This window comes from Colobus angolensis, unplaced genomic scaffold (assembly GCF_000951035.1).
Source record: "Colobus angolensis palliatus isolate OR3802 unplaced genomic scaffold, Cang.pa_1.0 Scaffold31, whole genome shotgun sequence".
NCBI classification, from domain to species: Eukaryota; Metazoa; Chordata; class Mammalia; order Primates; family Cercopithecidae; genus Colobus; species Colobus angolensis.
In genome coordinates this window covers 8,676,316-8,694,965 of record NW_012116377.1, presented here as the reverse complement: position 1 = coordinate 8,694,965, position 18,650 = coordinate 8,676,316, and the positions used below count along the sequence as shown (strand labels likewise).

The 18,650-nt window shown below is 44.4% G+C and overlaps 1 protein-coding gene across 4 annotated transcripts in view; it reads left to right on the top strand.

Moving 5' to 3' along the window:
• KALRN (kalirin, RhoGEF kinase) overlaps positions 1-18,650 on the top strand; it is a 643,785-nt gene that overhangs the window by 585,664 nt on the left and 39,471 nt on the right. For 3 of the 4 annotated variants that reach the window (XM_011950775.1, XM_011950779.1, XM_011950777.1), the window contains 6 exons: positions 1,173-1,358; positions 1,737-1,908; positions 6,305-6,543; positions 8,799-9,052; positions 12,627-12,750; positions 13,904-13,963. In XM_011950775.1, the coding sequence (XP_011806165.1) occupies positions 1,173-1,358; positions 1,737-1,908; positions 6,305-6,543; positions 8,799-9,052; positions 12,627-12,750; positions 13,904-13,963 (1,035 nt within the window). The remainder of the gene's footprint in view (positions 1-1,172; positions 1,359-1,736; positions 1,909-6,304; positions 6,544-8,798; positions 9,053-12,626; positions 12,751-13,903; positions 13,964-18,650) is intronic. The other variant, XM_011950776.1, reaches the window with a different exon arrangement.

Genomic DNA, 18,650 nt, shown 5'->3' with positions numbered 1-18,650 from the left:
CAGAGTCTGGGAAGACTTTCTGGGTTGGGCCATATTCCCTTTGAAGCTGTGAAGATGTCTCTGAAAATCTCATTAGAAACTGACAAACCAAATAGGTTCTGCCTCCTCAGTTAGGTATCAGGTGGCCTAGTAGCTGGAATCATTTTTATTTTTATTTTTTTATTTTATTAATTTTTTTAAAATTAATTTATACATATATTTATTTTGATACAGAATCTCGCTCTGTTGCCCAGGTTGGAGTGAAGTGGTGCAATTTCGGCTCACCACAAGCTCTGCCTCCCAGGTTCAAGTGATCTTCGTGCCTCAGCCTCCCCATAGCTGGGACTACAGGCACACACCACCACACCCAGCTAATTTTTATATTTTTAGTAGAGATGGGGTTTCGCCATGTTGGGCAGGCTGGTCTCGAACTCCTGACCTCAGGTAATCCACCTGCCTTGGCCTCCCAAAGTTCTGGGATTACAGGCATGAGCCACTGCATCCACCCTGGAGTCATTTTTAGAAGAATCACAGAACCCAGAAAAGTATCTACCAGCTTATATAATATGGAGACCTATCTATAGTACCCCCAACTTTACCTGTTGGCCTATAACTAGAAACTAAGATTGCAGAATTTTCCCATCCTAAAATAATTGAAGAAGAGAGGGGAGTGACTTATCACAATATTTGTGGTCCTGCCTTCAGCACTTCCCTTGTCTACAGGTGAATTCAAGGTTGGTGGCCATGAGAATGCCCTTGGTCCTTGGCCCATACTGCAAAGGAACCAGGCAGGCACAGTTCTCAGGGCTCTGAGGATGGAAAGGCCACTTGTAGCTCCGAGTGTCACCTACTTTCCATTGTCCTTTCAATAAAAAACAAGAAGGACCAGGATTATGACTTTTCTGCTAATAATATTACCTTCCTGCCTTCTGGCATTTGCCTGGAGCTGTTTCTCAGGGGTTCCACAGCTTGCTTTCCCTTTCCCTCCAGGGCCCTTGTGTGAGCAGGAAAGTGGCCAAGGTTGGCCCCCGGATGAGTGGGTGGGTCCCAATTCAGTCTCTTCCTAGAGCCCTGAGGATTTTGATGTCAGATCTGTTGTCCATATCCCCAGATGGGGAGGTTCTGTGGACCCAGAGGGCAGTGGCCATCTCCCCATTTTTCATTCACTTCACCCCAGCCCCTCTTTCCTTCAGGGCACCCTGACTGCTCAGGGGAAGCTGCTACAGCAGGACACATTCTATGTGATTGAGCTGGATGCAGGCATGCAGTCCCGGACCAAAGAGAGGCGCGTTTTCCTCTTCGAGCAGATTGTCATCTTCAGTGAACTGCTCAGGAAGGGATCCCTCACCCCTGGCTACATGTTCAAAAGGAGTATCAAGGTGAGGATCCCAATGGTGATATGAAGGGGCAAGGAAGAGCCCAGTTCTTGGGAGCTGCTTCCCTAAGACAAGGCACTGGAGTTGTGACATCCAGAACCATGAAGATCTTTCAGCCTAATAACCTTCGGTCATGGAGGTTGAACAACAGTGATTATCTGTGAAGCTGAGGTGACAGGCTGAGCCAGTCTCCAGCATGATCCTGCAGGTTCCCTGGGACCATGTCACTCACCCAGAGACAAAAACCTAAGTACTGTCCTGCTAGATCCAGGGCAAAATTTGGAAGCTTGTCCTGAAGTAGAGACTTTAAGGAACAGTAATATGTTGCTGATTTTTTAAAAATCTCTTAAATATAAAAAGGATCAACTTGTTTTCTTCCAGATGAATTACTTGGTCCTGGAGGAGAATGTGGACAATGATCCCTGCAAGTTTGCACTCATGAACCGAGAGACTTCTGAGAGGGTCATTCTGCAAGCCGCCAACGCTGACATCCAGCAGGCCTGGGTGCAGGACATCAATCAAGTCTTAGAAACACAGCGAGACTTTTTGAATGGTGGGTGCTGGGCTTGGTTTCTTGCAGGGCCATGTCAGGGGACTCCACAACTTCTGAGCTTCCTTGGGTCTGGGTTCATGGTGAGTTATGAACCCAGATCACAGTTTATGGAACTCCAACTTTGTAGTTTTCAGAAACACTTTTGAATTTTTCTGAATCTGAATACACAAGAAGAACAGATAGGGTATGAAAAAGAAGCTCCATCATTCTGATAGAAGAGATTTTGCTTATGGGACACAGGGTATATGTCTTGTTGCCATCACTACCGCCTGGTACTAATTTGGGCAAAAGTCTGAGGTAGGCATATCCTCTGTGTCTAAGGGGCCAGGGCTGGCTAGAAATGACATGTATTTTTCCACTTTTCATAGCTTCTCTAGTGTTAACTAGAGACAAATGAGAGCTTGGCCAATCAGTTCAGATCCCTCCTCTGCTCCCAACAGTGTGAGAGCCTAAATAAGCCACGTTGCTAGCCAGCCTTACCCCTTTTAAATGAGAGATGATTGCTAACTTTAAATTTCTGTAATACCCTGAAACTTCCTAGAAGAAAATTGGTGGTTATGCAGAGGGTGTAGCTCTCTGTGGCCCTTGCAGGAGCTCCCTCATGGGTGGTGTGAACTGGAGTGAGGTAGAGTTGCCACTTTGTATATATTTCTTTATTTTTTCCTCTGCTGGGGTTTTCTTCACACTGAGCTTGGCATGGGAAAGGGGTGTGCGATTTTAAACTAGTGGCTGATCTCTGCTGACTTGGTTAGCTCTGATGTCTAACCAAGCAGAAAGAGAGCTTGTAGTTGAATGCAAAATGTAACTAGTAATGAAGTAAACCTGAAGGCTCAGCAAGCACATATGCCTGGATAGACACATACACACACACAAAACCACCTTTGGGTATACCACCTCTTCCTGCCTGTCCTGAGATCTGTACTACATGGCCATATGTGCTCACATGAGTGCACACAAAGGTACACACATGTATACATGTACAGGCCCACCCTTGGGTGTGTCACATTTTCATGCCAGTACTAGGATCTGGACTCTCAAATGATCCAGATACAGCATGTTCTGGGTGTCTAGAATGGAACTAAATGCCGAAGGGAAAGATAAAAGGTGACATACGAGTTGAGGACCTTGAGCAGGTCATGACATTTCTCTGGGCCTTGTGACTGGTTTTGTGAAAAAGAGAGTTCAGGTAGGTATACTATGCCCATGCTGGCATGCTCCGTGATGAGCCAGTCTTCCTGGAAGCAGGAAAACTGGCATCCTCCCTACAATATCAGTTTCCCTATATTATAAGGGATTTAGCACAGTGTTTTAAAGACAAATAGAAGGAGATCATGTAACAGGATGCCATGACTTCTTAAGATAGAACATGAGACTTCAAAGCAATTTTGCACTTACAGAAAGTATTTTTGGGCCAGGCTCCTGGCCCTCGACTGTAAAAAAAAATTTGGTGAAAAACAACTAGACTAAGTGATCTCTAGGATTCCTTTCACTCTAAAATATCTAAAATTAAACACCAGCCCAGCCCTGAGGGATGGTCATGAAAGTTGTGTATGGCTTATGATTTCTGAATATATGACTTCAAATGAACACTTTTGTTGATAAAATAATTTTATGCAAAAATGTGTGCATATATAAAATATATCCATTTAAATTGCATACTATTAATTAGGAGTTTCTGATAGATTTTAAGCGGAAATTAAGAATTTTAAAATTCATCAATTTGGGACAAAAGAAAAATAAGGTATAACAGTAAGTTGAAACAAGAAATTATTGACATAACAATAATGGCTCTTGTATATTGAATCCTTGCTCTGTGTCAGGCACCATGCTAAGCATTTTACATGGTTTTTCACATTTAATCCTCATGTCAACATGGAGAGGTAAGTACTCTCGTCCTACTTTTTTTCAAGTGAGGAAAAGGAGACTCAGAACTTGTCCAAGGTCACAGAAACAGTGAGCGATAGAAACAGGATTTGAATCCACAGCTACAGGACTTCAACAAATTAAAGTTGTGAACCACAGAACTGCAGTATAGGTGCTAGTGTTAGAGCACTCATTTATTTAATTATGATCTCCCTAGCAACCAAAGTGAAGAAAGAAACAGGATCAGACATAAGACACTGTATCGATCAGTCAAAAACAAACCCTGCAGGGATGCAGTTTTCTTGATTCTGAGAATTAAGTTATGCCAATGGAGGTTGGTGAAAGAATACAGGCTGTCCATTTAGCTTATTTAAGAAGGCATACTATTTTCAAATGTTTTAGCACAACTGTTGTAAATAACCAGGTAATATCACAATTCCATATGATGGGAATTGATTCATAAAATCAGTTTGATAAGGCATACTTTATAACTCTGCTATGTACTTGGAACTTGGAACTGTATTTATTTAGGCATAGTCAATGATTCAGACCTTTACTTGGTTCCAAGAGACCTTTCGCCTAATGAATCATGGAGATACAGTCAGCTCTTGGTATCCACAGGGAATTGGTTCCAAGACCTCCCGAGGATACCAGAGTCTGTGGATGCTCAAGTCCCTTACATAAAATGGCATAGTGTTTGCATATGACCTATGTACATCATCCTGTATACTTCAAATCATCTTTAGATTGTTTATAATACCTAATATAATGTATATGATGTGTAAATAATTGTTATACTATATTGTTTACGGAATGAAAAGAAAAAAAACTCTGTACATGTTCAGTACAGACTACAACCATCTTTTTTCTATCTTTTTCCCCCATATATATATATATAAATTTTTTTTTTTTTTGAGACAGAGTCTCACTTCGTCACCCAGGCTGGAGTGCAGTGGCAAGATCTCGGTTCACTGCAAATCTGCACCTCCTGGGTTCAAGCGATTCTCGTGCCTCAGCCTCCCGAGAAGCTGGGATTACAGGCGTATGCCACTACGCCTGGCTAATTTTTGTATTTTTAGTAGAGACAAGGTTTCAAGTGATCCACCCGCCTTGGCCTCCCAAAGTGCTGGGATTACAGGCGTGCACCACTGCGCCTGGCCTTTCCCATATATTTTCAACCCGCAGTTGGTTGGATCCATGGTTGTGGAGCCCGCAGATACAGTGGGCTGACTGTGTTACTGAAGTAGGTTATCATCTCCTAAATACTTAATGCCCACAAAACGCTCCTCAGTGAGAGAGGCAGTGCTCTGGTGGGCCCGTTATTACTTTGACACATACAAGAGACAAGGATGTGATGATGGACCAGGGCCAGGCTTCTACTTACAGAGATGTGTGCAGGTATCTCAGAGCCAATCTTTCCTTCTGAGACCTCAGATAGAAAGGAAGTGTGGCCCTATGTTGAGTCCTGTTGAGGTATGTACCTATTACAGTAGCAACATCCTTATAATTGAGAAGTTCTCTGGGCCCCAGGTGTTCACCCACTTAAATAGTTGTTACAGTGCAAACTGATAAAAATGACATAATCAGTCAACCCTTGAAGTCATTCTTAAAGAATTGGACCTGTATGGCATTTGCCTGGCTCTCCCTCTGTAGTTCTCAGACCTTACAACCTTGTTACCTTAAACTCAATAAAACAACGCTCCAGTCTTCCCCTTCACATCAGCTTGTTCTCCTGTCTTCTGAGTTCCACTGACTGCCATCCTCCAAGTCTCCAAACCCGAGCCATCCTCGATTCTTGCATTGCTTTCCCACCTAGGCTGTCACAGTCTCATCTCTCCCGACCTCACCACAGCCGCATCTATTCCACATCCCCCGGTCCCGCTCTCCTAGACCTTCTGCCTCTCGCTTTTACCATTCCATGGCTTCTGAATTAGACAAGAAGCCTTCTGTCTCCAGTCCCTCCTCCTAACCACTGCAAGGTTAATGTGGCTCTCTGATGATAGAATCTGAATTTAAAGCTTTAAAGTTCATTCCATCCAGTTACTTTTCATGACCTTCAAAATTTGGTCCAGATTCACTGGCCTCACTTTCTAGACTTTTTATACCATGGCATGTCCCACCTCACAGACCTTTCTCGTTTCCTCTTCCTCCAGGGAGACCCAAGGCCCTAGGCATTCTGACTACTTCCTGTTCCCCTCACCAGCATGTCACACTTGCTTCCTTCCTCCAGCCTAAGTGCCAGAGTCTGGCCACAGTTCTCTTCCGAAGCTCTTTGTCGCCACCACCGCCACACGTATTACAGAGCCTTCTCTGTCTTTGCACAACCCTTGGCACCTCACATATGGCACCATTTTGTTTTTTGTATTTTCATTATTTAGGTAGATGTCTTAGTTCTCACATTGCCTTAAAATCAAGGGTAGTGTTTTTCTCACTTATCCACATGATGCCTAACACAAAGCCTTGGGCCTAAGAGGCCTCCAAATCCTTGTGGGATTCCCAACGCTTAGAGTAACCACCTGCTCTTATCCCACAGCACTGCAATCGCCCATTGAGTATCAGCGGAAAGAAAGGAGCACAGCTGTGATGAGGTCTCAACCTGCCAGGCTTCCCCAAACCAGCCCCAGGCCCTACTCCTCTGTTCCTGTGGGCTCAGAGAAGCCCCCAAAGGGCTCCAGCTATAACCCACCTCTGCCTCCCCTGAAGATATCTACCTCCAATGGCAGTCCAGGGTTTGAATACCACCAGTCTGGGGACAAGTTCGAAGCCAGCAAGGTAAGTGACAACTCATTACTTCCACCCTTGTCACTACGAGGGCACAGCCTCAGGAGTTACTTTAGGAAGAGACAGAGTCTCGGTCTGTCACCCAGTCTGGAGTGCAGTGGCGTGATCTCAGCTCACTGCAACCTCCGCCTCCCAGGTTCAAGTGAATTCTCTTGTCTCAGCCTCCCGAGTAGCTGGGACTACAAGTGCCCCACCACACCCAGCTAATTTTTGTATTTTTAGTACAGATGGGGTTTCACCATGTTGACCAGGCTGGTCTCAAATTCCTGGCCTCAAGCGATATGGCCACTTCAGCCTCCCACAGTGCTGGGATTATAGCTGTGAACCACTGCACTCAGCCAGGAAGTGGCATCATTGAATGCTTGCTGATTATTTTAGCAGGAACAGCCCACTAAGTACAGTCTAGTCTCAATTTTGTTTTTCTTTCCCTATAAATTGGGTGAGTTATACCAGTGTCCTCTAGCAATCATAACAATGGATGATTTTTGCTAAATAGAATAGTTGTGGTGTGGATCATCTTCATCTAAAAGTCACTGCTGTAGTGTTTGACATCTTAAAAAGAGATCACCCTTTCTAATGATGCCTTGAGCACCTACTGAAAGAAGTTCACTGTTCTTCACTATCCATCGGCTGATGTGGAAGGGAAGTCGATCATCAGTGTGAGAATGGGAGAAGTCTAACTTGGATTGAATGTTTGTCATAGATAATCCACAATTCAAACATCACCATGAGGCGAGTCAAAGACTCAAGCATAGATTTAGTCTACACAGCTATTTCGCCCCTACAAGGTAGGTAGAACAGGAGAGAAATGGGAAAAGTGCTAGATTAGGAACCAGGCAAACCTGGTTTCTGTTCCCAATTCTGCAACTCACTTGCTTTAGAACATTAGCAAGTTAGTTAACCTCATTAGGCCTCAGTTTACTCTAGAACTCAGTGGCTCTATGAATAGGAACACTTACATTTTTTTATCTACATGTTCCAATTTTATAGTTTTATTTCTCCCCAAAATTATTAGTTTATATTGGTTATGTTAAAAAATAATTAGTGTCCAGGAGTAACTAGACCAATTTGTTCTATCATATCACCTGGAAATGATTTTCGACCTTAAAAAACAATCCTGCCTTTGGGAGTAAGTTGAAGTCACTTTGGCATTTTGTCAAACATATCGGGCCAGATGCGCTGGCTCACGCTTGTAATCCCAGCACTTTGGGAGGCCAGGGCAGGGGGATGGCTTGAATTCGAGAGCTCAAGACCAGCCTGGGCAACATAGCAAGAACTCGTCTCTAATAAAACTTTAAAAAAAAAAAATTAGCCAGGCACAGTAGCATGCACCTGTTGTCCCAGTGACTGAGGCGGGAGAATCGCTTGAGCCCGGGAAGTCCAGGCTACAGTGAGCTATGACTCTGCCACTGCACTCTAGCCTAGGTGACATAGCAAGACCCTGTCTCAAAAACAGCCAAACAAAAAATATATATATATTGAAGAATTTGTATGTATATCCTGTATGTATATACATACAGAATATGTATGTGTGTATATACAGAATATGTATATGCTGAAGACTTTCTGACACTTACCATGCTCTGTGAGGCAGCCAGACCTCCTTGGAAAGTTACAAGTCTGTCTAGATGCAGCTGCCCTGATACAGACTCACATGAAAAGGTCATAGGCAGCATCTCTTGTATTAATGAGTAGGAGAGGGTACCTGGTGCCTGCAGGAAGTTGGGTAAGGGTAGGTCATGGCCTTGCCTTTGAATTGGGCAGAGACAAGAGGGTCAGAATATAGAGTAAAGCCAATGCATTTTCAAAAAGAGAAAAATTTAATATCAAACAATCCATGTTCTTACCATTGAAGAATTGTGACCCCTGACATGACCCTTATGCTGACCTCACTCTGCCCAGGTGCTTACATATCCCTATGCCACTGCCAGGTTCTTCCTTTCACTTGTAAGAGAATGCTGGCAGGAAGGCTGTATGCTAGGAAGGGGCTTCCAGGTTGATGTGCTTGTACCTTTATGTGGGCTGGAGCCTATTCACCCTGGATGATAATATTGTTGAAACATTGCTATTAAAAAATATACTTTCAGAGCACCTTATTAATATTATGTCATTACTAAAGAGCGAATGCTGCCCACTGCCTACCCTGCTAGTGGGAGATTTGGCCTTGAACCATTGGGTAGGGTGCCGAGCAAGCCGACATGAACTAGCGTCCTTGTATTTGTGCCCCTCTTACCCTTATCTCCCAGCAGAACGACCTGGGAGGCTGCAATGGGACCTCGTCCATGGCCGTGATCAAAGATTACTATGCACTGAAGGAGAATGAAATCTGTGTGAGCCAAGGTGAGGTGGTCCAGGTCCTCGCCGTCAACCAGCAGAACATGTGTCTGGTGTACCAGCCTGCCAGCGACCATTCCCCCGCCGCCGAGGGCTGGGTCCCGGGCAGCATCCTGGCGCCCCTCACCAAAGCCACAGCAGCAGAAAGTAGTGACGGGAGCATCAAGTAAGTGCCTCGTTGGCTTCCCCGGGAGAGGAGTATGAGGATTAAAAATATTCAGAAACAAACAAAAGAACACAAAAATGCAAACACACGGTAGGGAATTACTGCTGCTTATTCTCAACAGTGCCACGGAACCAGTGTTTGAGTGCTGGCACCATACGCAGCATGGGGCATCCAGGCTGGAGTGGTCCAGTTTTTTTGTTGGTGGTGGCAGTGTTTTTTCTTTCCTTTTTTTGTAATTTTCTGTTCATTTTTTCCCTCTTCCCCCCCCCCACTCATTAAGAAAAGAACCCTACTGAAACCCTAGGTGACAAAAGGTGTGCTTTCTGTTGCCACATTTGACCCACCACAGGACTCACTGGACTGGACTTCTATTTATATTGTATTAAGTAACGGATATATATATATATATATATATTTTTTTTGATTGACACCAAAAATTACCTTGGCACAAATGCCAAACCTGTAAAGGTCAGAGGCCCGCTGCTTCTCCCAGGAGGGAGGGAACTTTTTGGTTGTCTGTGGCAATTCCTCTGTACAGATTGTAACTTTTTAAAAACTCCCTTCGACCCCGTCACTTGAATATATGTTCATAGTAATTTGTAAGATACTTCTTTTCCTTATTTTGGTTGCAAAGACCCTTCCGAACACATTCCTGTATAAAGTATTTTGCACTATTTAAAGAAACCCATACGGATGAAGTCAGGTTGTGCAATATGATGGAGTCACAATGCTCATCGTTGTACCTGTCATGTAACTAATCAGTTTAAATGTACTATTTTAAATATGTAAAATAAATTTTCACCATGAGCATGTTTTAATGAAGTTAAAGACTAGTTGACCCTTTTTCCCCCCATTTCACTATTCTTGGACTTTCAAATGTGCAAACAATTCTTCTTTTCCTTTTCTTGTTTTTTTCCTTTTCTGTATTTTAGGTTTTGGGTGAATGCATTGGCCTTTTTTTTCCTACACAAAAAGTACTTTTGTTGCTAAAGTTCTGACCCTGGCCTTCCCTCCTAAACAGCCCCTGTTGATTTTCCCTAACCTCTGAGGTGAGGGAAGGTACAAATTCGATGCTGTCCTACTGGTTCCCTGCAACTGGGCAGCCCTAAAGTGCTGATGTCAATTAATGACCAGAGTAGAAGGCAGTGTTTGGCTGGCATTCCCCGCTGCTTTCCATGCTGCGTAGTGATCCATGGAAGACCATGGTGCAGGAGGCTCCCACGAGCTATCTGAGCAGTGGCACTAGCAGAACTGCATTGCTTTGGTCCTGTCTCTAGGACAGGGGATAGCAGCTACTGACATCCCCCTGGCCTCACTAGGTAACCACAGGCTCAACCAAAAATCCACAGTGGCCCGTAAGGCACAATAGCCCCCATGCATTTTATCCTAAGTACACTTGTTTTGGGTGCCTTTTAGGAAGCCTTGGGATAAGGTCCTCGAAGCACTGAAGTTTTTATTAATCAGGGGACTTGCAGAGCTAACTCTTAATGATTTATCCTCTAAATATCCAGGTACTAAACACTTCTTCCTCCCTACCTTTGGTTCTGTTGGCCGCTTATCCATACCTTCCGTGGGAGGGAAGGTAAAAGGATGTCAGACCAAGCGAAAGAGAGCAGATTGAAATACATATGGGTCATTTTGATTTCTTGTCAGTCGCTCTTGCACAAGGGTTGGGGGTGTGTGTGGAGGGGAGCAGTGGACTGAAAGAGGTTGTCAGTATTTACCAGTGGAGGACACTCAGCACACCCTCCCCAAGGCCTGCCATAACCACAGGGGTCAGAATTGGTTGTGATGCCTACAGGATAAACGTCACTGAAACCCTGTGTCCACATCAGTCCCTGGGCTTGCAACCGAGAGATGGAAGCTCCCCAAACCATGATGACGAGTTCTTCTGGGAAGAAGAATATGAAACCAAGCCTGTCCTGCCATTTATACTACTCTGAGTCTTCCTTCCAAACATGAGATGTTATTGCTCATATTGCTAGTTTTTCACCAAGCATTTTAAATAACCCAGAGTTTCATAAATGTAGAAACACACCCCTACATGGACACGCACGTACACAATGTGCTGCCTGCCCTGGAGTCCTTTCAGCAGGGATCTCCCTGACTCGAGTTGTTCTCAAAAGGAGCCAGGGACATGGATTTGGGAGTAAAGTTAGCGAAGTCTGAAGTTAACAGGCTGATGCCATCTAAGATTGCTTGGCTGGTTCTCACTCAGATTCAACGGTTGGAGCACAGTGCTGGTATGCAGGGGACAGTAGAGAGCCTGACTAGTTAGGAGATACAAGAGAAGGTCTGGGTTTTTGAAGGAGCCCACTTTCCCACAAGATTCAAGGATATTACTGCAATTGTTTTTTCCTGCTCAGAAGGTCGAACCTGTGTATTAGGGGATAAATATTTTTGGAGCACCTTCCTCAACATACCCTTAAAATCCTGATGTATGTGGAGTGTTTTGGAGGAGATGCTCTGTATTTTGCAGCAGCTTCCTTCTTCCTAAATCTCCTCTGCCTCTCTCCCATAATGGAGGCTCATCTCATGGAGCCCTGTCTGCATAGGCCCACCTTTGACAAGGAGATACTGAAGGGAAGCCACGTCTCACTTATTCCAGACAACAATTAGAACTTCTTTCAAGCTCTGTGAACTCACTGAAACTGATGATGCCTGCTCAGGGTCACTGACACTGTTTGTGGCTTGGCTTTTGGTATCTCTGTCTTTGAGATCTGATATTTATGGAATGTAAGGGCTCTACTCTGAGCTTGTCTTCATACGTCTGTGAAGAAGTTGCTCCCAGGACCCTTTGTGGGAAGAAAGAAGTTAGGATGAAAGGCCTATTGAAAAGCCATTGCTGCTCTCACCTCCCTGGGAGTACACATTAGGTCTTGTCCTAACAGGGAAGCTCTAGGACCTCTAGAGGCTGACAAAGCCATGTATTCACAAACACTGAGTGATATGGATAATAGAGACTGAGAAACTCTTTGCCCTAAAGTATCCAGATAAATGAGTGGTGCTCCACTGTTTATTAAGCAAATGCCTGCCCCAGAAAATCCTGTCTGATCAACATTATTTGGGAGTGGCCTTGCCCAAATACAAATCATGAGGTAGAACTCTCAACATCATCCTTTTGGGTCTTTCTGTCTGGTCCTGGGAAAGTGTCAGTAGCATATACATTCTAGAATATACTTCCCTTGTCTTTCCTATTCTACTCCTCACCCCCTTTCTCACCCATCCACCATGCCTTTCACAAGAGGAATTCCTCGGTCCTGTGAGGCATCATGGGTATGCTATACAAACTCCCTTGTTAGAGTTCAGTCACCTAGGATTCATATTTTCTTCAAATGCTGCAGTCAACCTTGCACATCTACCAGGGGAGGTCAGAGTTCATCCTCGCTCACTTCCAGTTGGAGGTGAGGTCAGCTGCCAGCCACCATTGGAGCTGGTGTGCAGGTTTGGGGCCTCTGAAGCCCGGGCTTGATGGAGCACCTCACCTGCTGACTCACCCAAGGGTGGTGAGCCCGCCCTCCACTTCACTGTCCCTGACCTGTCATTTTGATTGGTGCATTTTTTGGTACAACAGGAAGTCATGTTCATGGCATACTCTACGCATGAGAAAGCGGGCAGAAGTGGAGAACACGGGTAAAAATGAAGCCACAGGGTCTCGTAAACCCAAGGATATTCTGGGCAACAAAGTCTCTGTTAAAGTGAGTAAGGTATTCCGGAGCTGCGTCCCCACCTGTCATCCACTCCCACCCTGCAGCATTCTCACAAGCCAATTGGGTGGATGGGTTATTTTTTTTTTTTTCCCAGTATGGGGACCAGAGGGGAAGTAGTTTAGCAGGATTTTGCATGCAAGATCAATTTATTTTTTATCTTTTATTTCTCCTGGCAACTTCAATTCAAGTAAGTACCTTTTTTTTTCTTTTATACCTTTCTCTTTATACTGTGCAGATGTTTTACAGCAAAATTATCTGCAGCACTATTCTCTTAAAAATGCGAGATGCTTGATTCATATTAAATTTCTCAAAGCTGCCATTTGGTACCCTAGGTCTGAGAATACACACAGGTTTAAGCAATTAGGGATGCCTTCCAAACCCCCAGCCCTGTGAAGGCTGAGGTTTGGAATTTAAGGGCCACTGTGTCCTTAGTAAAGTTTCATTTCTTTTCCCCAGAGTTCAGACAACATCAACTTCAGGCCATTTTACTTGCCTTTCCCTATGCATGGACACAGTAGCGGGGCACATTGGTGAAGTTCAAATTATTTCTCTATAATAATCCATCTACTGCTTTGAACTCATGAATTCTAAGTCTGGCAGACTCTTATTTACCCCTGTCTTGAAACAATTTCGTCTGCTTTCTTTAAATTGAACCCTCTGGAAAGATCTGCCTCTGGACAATGGAAACTAGACACTGATTATTATAGCACTAATTGTGCTATAATGTGTGAACATCTACCTGGAACTTTGTTTCCCTTCCTTAGCAAAGTAAGAACAACTAAAACCCAGTCTAACATCCTTCTTGGGGAAAAGAAATTGTATGCTCTCCTTCACTCTCATCTGGGAAGTCCAACCTCACAGAAGACAACAGTTTAAATTCGACAACACTCATGCTTCATTTTGTTTCCATTGCTGTTTCCCATGAGATAAGCAGTTGTACACAACCCCAGCCTCCTCTCCCTGAAAAGAGCATGCTGCTGCCCCTGGTGATTCTCACCCCCACTTAAAAAACACCTGGTTTTTTCTCCGCCCGAGATTCCATCGCCCATGCTTCTCTGAAGTTCTCCTCTCTCTCTAGCAAAAGCTACTTGTGTTCTAACTGTGTTCTCTTTCTTCCCCCTTCCTCATGCTGCCAATCAAGGAGACGAACAGTTCCGAGGAATCAGAGTGTGATGATCTTGACCCTAATACTAGCATGGAGGTAGAAGCAGCTATTGTTGTCCTATTTCCTACAATGATTGCCTTTTTTGATGTGTTCTGTGACAGTGACCTTGCTAAAATGACCGGCCATTCAGAGATAAATTGTGATGTTGGGGGCATCTCTGGGTATCCCATCCCAGCTAAAAAAGAAACAAAAACATAATTCAGTTCAGTGTTGGTAGAAAACTCTACCTAGATTTTTTTAAAAAAACAAAAACTTGTTCTCTTGACTGCTTGCTAAGTATTTTCTCCTTTGGCAGGTTTGACTTTATGTAGAAAATATCCAATTTCATTATTTGAAACTTAGAACACATTTTTTCATGGAAAACAGCACCATAAAGAGTGGATGAGTCCCTGCTAAATGACAAGGACTCATTTTGGGTTTAGTTTCTCCCTCTTTTGTTTCCCCCTCCTCCGCTGCTTCTTTTTCTTTAGCCCTTTATCCTCTCCATCTTGCTCTTCTACTGGGTTCTATTCCCCACTCAGTGTTCCAGAAAAATAATGGGTGAAGTATGGCACCTGGTTGCTATGTAGAGCTGATTGATAGCAAAGGAGGTATAATTGTAGCAACTTCAGAGCACACTTCAGCCCCGTGCTGGGCCCGTGAGCAGTGGCTCTGCCCACCATGTGGAGGAAAAGCCCTGGGGAGGACCTGTCTCCTGGAGCCGCGGCAGAGGCCTCTCCAGAGGTGGTGACATGGAAACCCTGCCCAGGGGGCGTTTCTCGCACTCCAGGCTTACATGGGTGTGGGAGTGGAACCAACGCCTGTATCAACAAGAACATCCATTCCACTTGCAACTCCCAGTCTGTTGGGTTACAGAAACATGGCTCTTATGTGGCTTGCCACTGAGTGACAACCATGATAAATTTACAAACCCTGGACAAAGAGGGCAAACATGGAGCTGACTTTCCTTGCCATTTTATCATTCAGAGTAAATTGTAATGTTTTTCTCCAAATCTGTGCCTCCATCTCCAGTAATGGGTATAAGTTTAGAGATTTCTAAGTACAAAATAGACAATATTGAAAAAAAATTTGTATAGTCCCAAACATTTCACTTAATTAGATGGACTTTTATTCTTATTCTAATTTAACCTAATCCCAGAGAAGTCCAGCACCATGTTGTTTCAGCCACCACAAAACCCAAGAGAGACTGTGAGGCCTAAGAACCAGTAAGTCAGCTGCAGAAGGAGTCAACTGAGTTGAATCAGGCCCGAGGCAAACAGCTGACAGTGGGAGTTCTGCCAGGATAGAGTAGTCCCCCATGGATGTGGGTATTGCCACAGAGCTAAATCTGGTAGGTGTGGCTCAATACATACCCCACTGTGGGAGAAAGTGGAGATGGCATTTGTAGCCTAAATGTATCTTAGAGAACAAGGAAGCCAGGGGAAATTTCAGGCTCTGTTTTCCTTGCATTTCATAGGATAGGCACCAGCTCTCCTGGAGTTCGCACCTGTCAGCTTGTAGATACTGGATGGCACCTGTATCCCCAGACCTAAGTGTTGCCAGCATGTATTGTAGATGTCAGTTGCAAGTGGAGAAAGGCCAGACAGAGGCAGGGGAAAAGCCAGGTATCTGTGTTCCAGGAAACAATTTAGGACCTTGTCCAGTTCTCGTGGACTGGGGGACAAGAGTGGTGTTTCCCTCTGTAGGAAGAAATGGGTGTAGAGGGATGTGGGACCAGGGGAGCAGCACACATTAAGAAAATTAATTGAGCTCATCGAATGCCCCATGCTGCACTTAGATAAAAAGCATGTGTGTGCATATACACATCTTAACTCTGCTTTGCTAATTGAACACATTTTAAAGGTTCTTATTCATCTAGGGCTTTTAGTCCTTTGCATGGGCTGAGTGAGATGGGTCCTCAGGACGTGCTATGGAGTGCATGAGCAAAGACATTAGAATATTCATGCTGAACAGAGGAAAACCAAAAATTGTGTTGATGCTTGTCTGAAAAGTTTTCAAATACAGTAGTTGAGGCACAAAGTTTCCTTTAGGCACAAACTTTCAAGTAACTGGAACCTCAAGGAGGCATGTTGTTGGAAGCTGCAATATCCCCAATATGTGTGTATGTCGCCTTTATATGTTCCATATACATCCTTCTAAATTTCAGTGATTCTCTCTTTTTTTTTTTTTTTTTTTGATGTGGAGTCTCTATGACCCAGGCTGGAGTGCAGTGGTATGACCTCGGCTCACTGCAACCTCCACTTCCCTGGCTCAAGGGATCTTCCCACCTCAGCCCCCTGAGTACCTGGGACCACAGATGCACACCACCACGCCGGGCTAATTTTTGTATTTTTGGTAGAGACAGGGCTTCACCACGTTGCCCAGGCTTGTATTGAACTCCTGACCTCAAGTGATCTGCCTGCCTTGGCCTCCCAAAGTGCTGGGATTACAGGCGTGAGCCAATGCACCTGGCCTAAATTTCAGTCATTCTCTGAATGTGTTGCCAGCTTCAAATTAACTTTGAGCACATGAGCAAGTCCAGAGGGAAAGCAGGCATCTTGGCACTGCTAGTTTGGTATTTTCAGAAATAAGATATAGAAAGTCAACCTGTTCAACATGAGTTAAGAATTTTCTCAAGGCATATGTAAGTGGAACCTGATTGCAATATACACTGCAGAAGAAGGAAATGATGAGGAGTGCATACTGAAGAGAGAGGCTACCTTAAAGATCCAAATTGAAATATAGGTGGGCAGGCCACCTCTTGAAGGCCTCTCACTATTAAAGTGGCCATTTGGGGCATCATTCCCAGACCCAGCCTGGCCCCCAACCTCACCCTTGTCTTCTGAGCTTGATGCTGCAATGGGCGTTGTCTCTCTGGGAGTTTGTCCATTACTCTTAGTGAGCTGAACCCTGTACTGAGGGTGCCTCTGTTCCTGGAACCCCAACTGACATAATGGGAGCATGCACCCTGTGTGTTCACTCCATGCTAGATCTCCAGAGGTTAAATCCCACCCTGCTGACTGATTCCCTTTAACCTGAGGCCAGCCTGTTGATCCCAGACCTAGCTGTGCATAGGCTCTCGTCTCCTGCCTGCATGGGAATGATGTCACCAAAACATGTTTCTCAATGAGTGGACCGAACGGTTCCTTTAAGGGCAGTTTCCTGGGGTCTTTACTTAAACACTGGCTGCTTGCTACCTTCAGGCTGGCATTTGTCCCACCATGGTGTTTTGGGAAGACATACAGGCATATCCTTGAAAGCTAATTAAGAGGAAAATAAAGCACCTTGAATCCTAGGAATCAGATTTACAAAGCTTTCCAAGAACACCCAATTAGGTAAAGGGAGGTAATTCTGCTCTAATGTTTACATCCTTTTCCTTCCCCTTTTTGTGAATGTTTTCAAGTACAACCCCCACTCCCAGCAGTACACGCCACACAGCGCCACTGCAAGATTGGCTGTAGGTCTGTGCCATCCCCTCGTGGCCAAGTCTCCTGCAGCCAAGTCTCCTGCTGATCTGTGACCATCAGCTTACTTATTTACCTTGCACTGATTAAACTTTGGGGTGGGTGTGAAAGGGGAGCATCACACATGAAAGAGATGTTTCTACATGGAAGAAGAGTCAAACCAAGCTGAAAACCAAACACAAGGATGCCTTAGGAACAGGTTAATAGTAATTCATTTTTTTCCAGTAAGGTTAGACTGCCGAGTGCCTTTTGCAGGGCTGAGAACCACATGCCCAACCATCACCTTTTTCAGTCCTGTCTCTACCCTGGTGTCTGCACTGACACCCCAGGCTGGAGCCAGGCTTGCATGTTCAGGGTCAGCGTCTGGCCTATACTAGATTTTTCTTAGGACCCAGGCGAGGCAGGTTTCCACCTCTGAAAAGTTGTCTGAGAACTGTGTCAATGCTCGCTTGTGTTTTTGCACCTGCCCCCTAGCCCCAGCATTGCCACCTGCCTACATCACAGGATGGGGTTGAAAGTCCTGAACTAGCCTCCCTGACTAGGGCCTTCAAGGATAAGGATTCTCAGCCCAGGTTTTACACCAAGCTCAAGTAATTACATGCGTTTTAACTAAAACAAAACAAAACCCAATACCTCTTGTAGCAGAGAAAGTCAGTTCATCAGAGTAAGAGGTTGTCATCATTCCAAAAAGACTCTACCTCTGCCCCAGCCATTCAACGTGCCACTGACCTCATCCACAACACAGACTAAGTGCAAACGTTATCCTCAGTCATATACCAGCCACCAGATATTTAGCTTAGGGGTTAAAAACAGTGTTGGGATCTTCTGAGAGAGGGCTCTGAAAGATGAGAGAGAGAAAGCACTTGGGAAGGTGAAGCTGATTTTGGAGGAAATTTCCCATTGGAGTAAGAATCATACTTTCAGAAGCAACAGAACCTTGGAAACATTTAGTTAACCTCTTCATTTATTTTTTATTTTTATTTTTTGTAGTAAAATATACATAAAAATTTACCATTTTAACCATTTTTGAGTGTGCGATTCAATGGCATTAAGTCCCTTCACAATGTTGTACCACCATCACCACTATCCATTTCCAGAATGTTTTCATCATCGCCAATAGAAATTCTTTAGTGGACTCACTGAACTCCCTATTCCTCTCCATCCCTGCAGACCCTTCACCTTTAACAGAGCCATAGGAACTTGTCCTTTTCTGTTTGAAAACTGGAAGGTGCTGTAGTTTCTGAGGCAGCTTCTGGTTTTTCTGGTTGCTATTCCCCCAC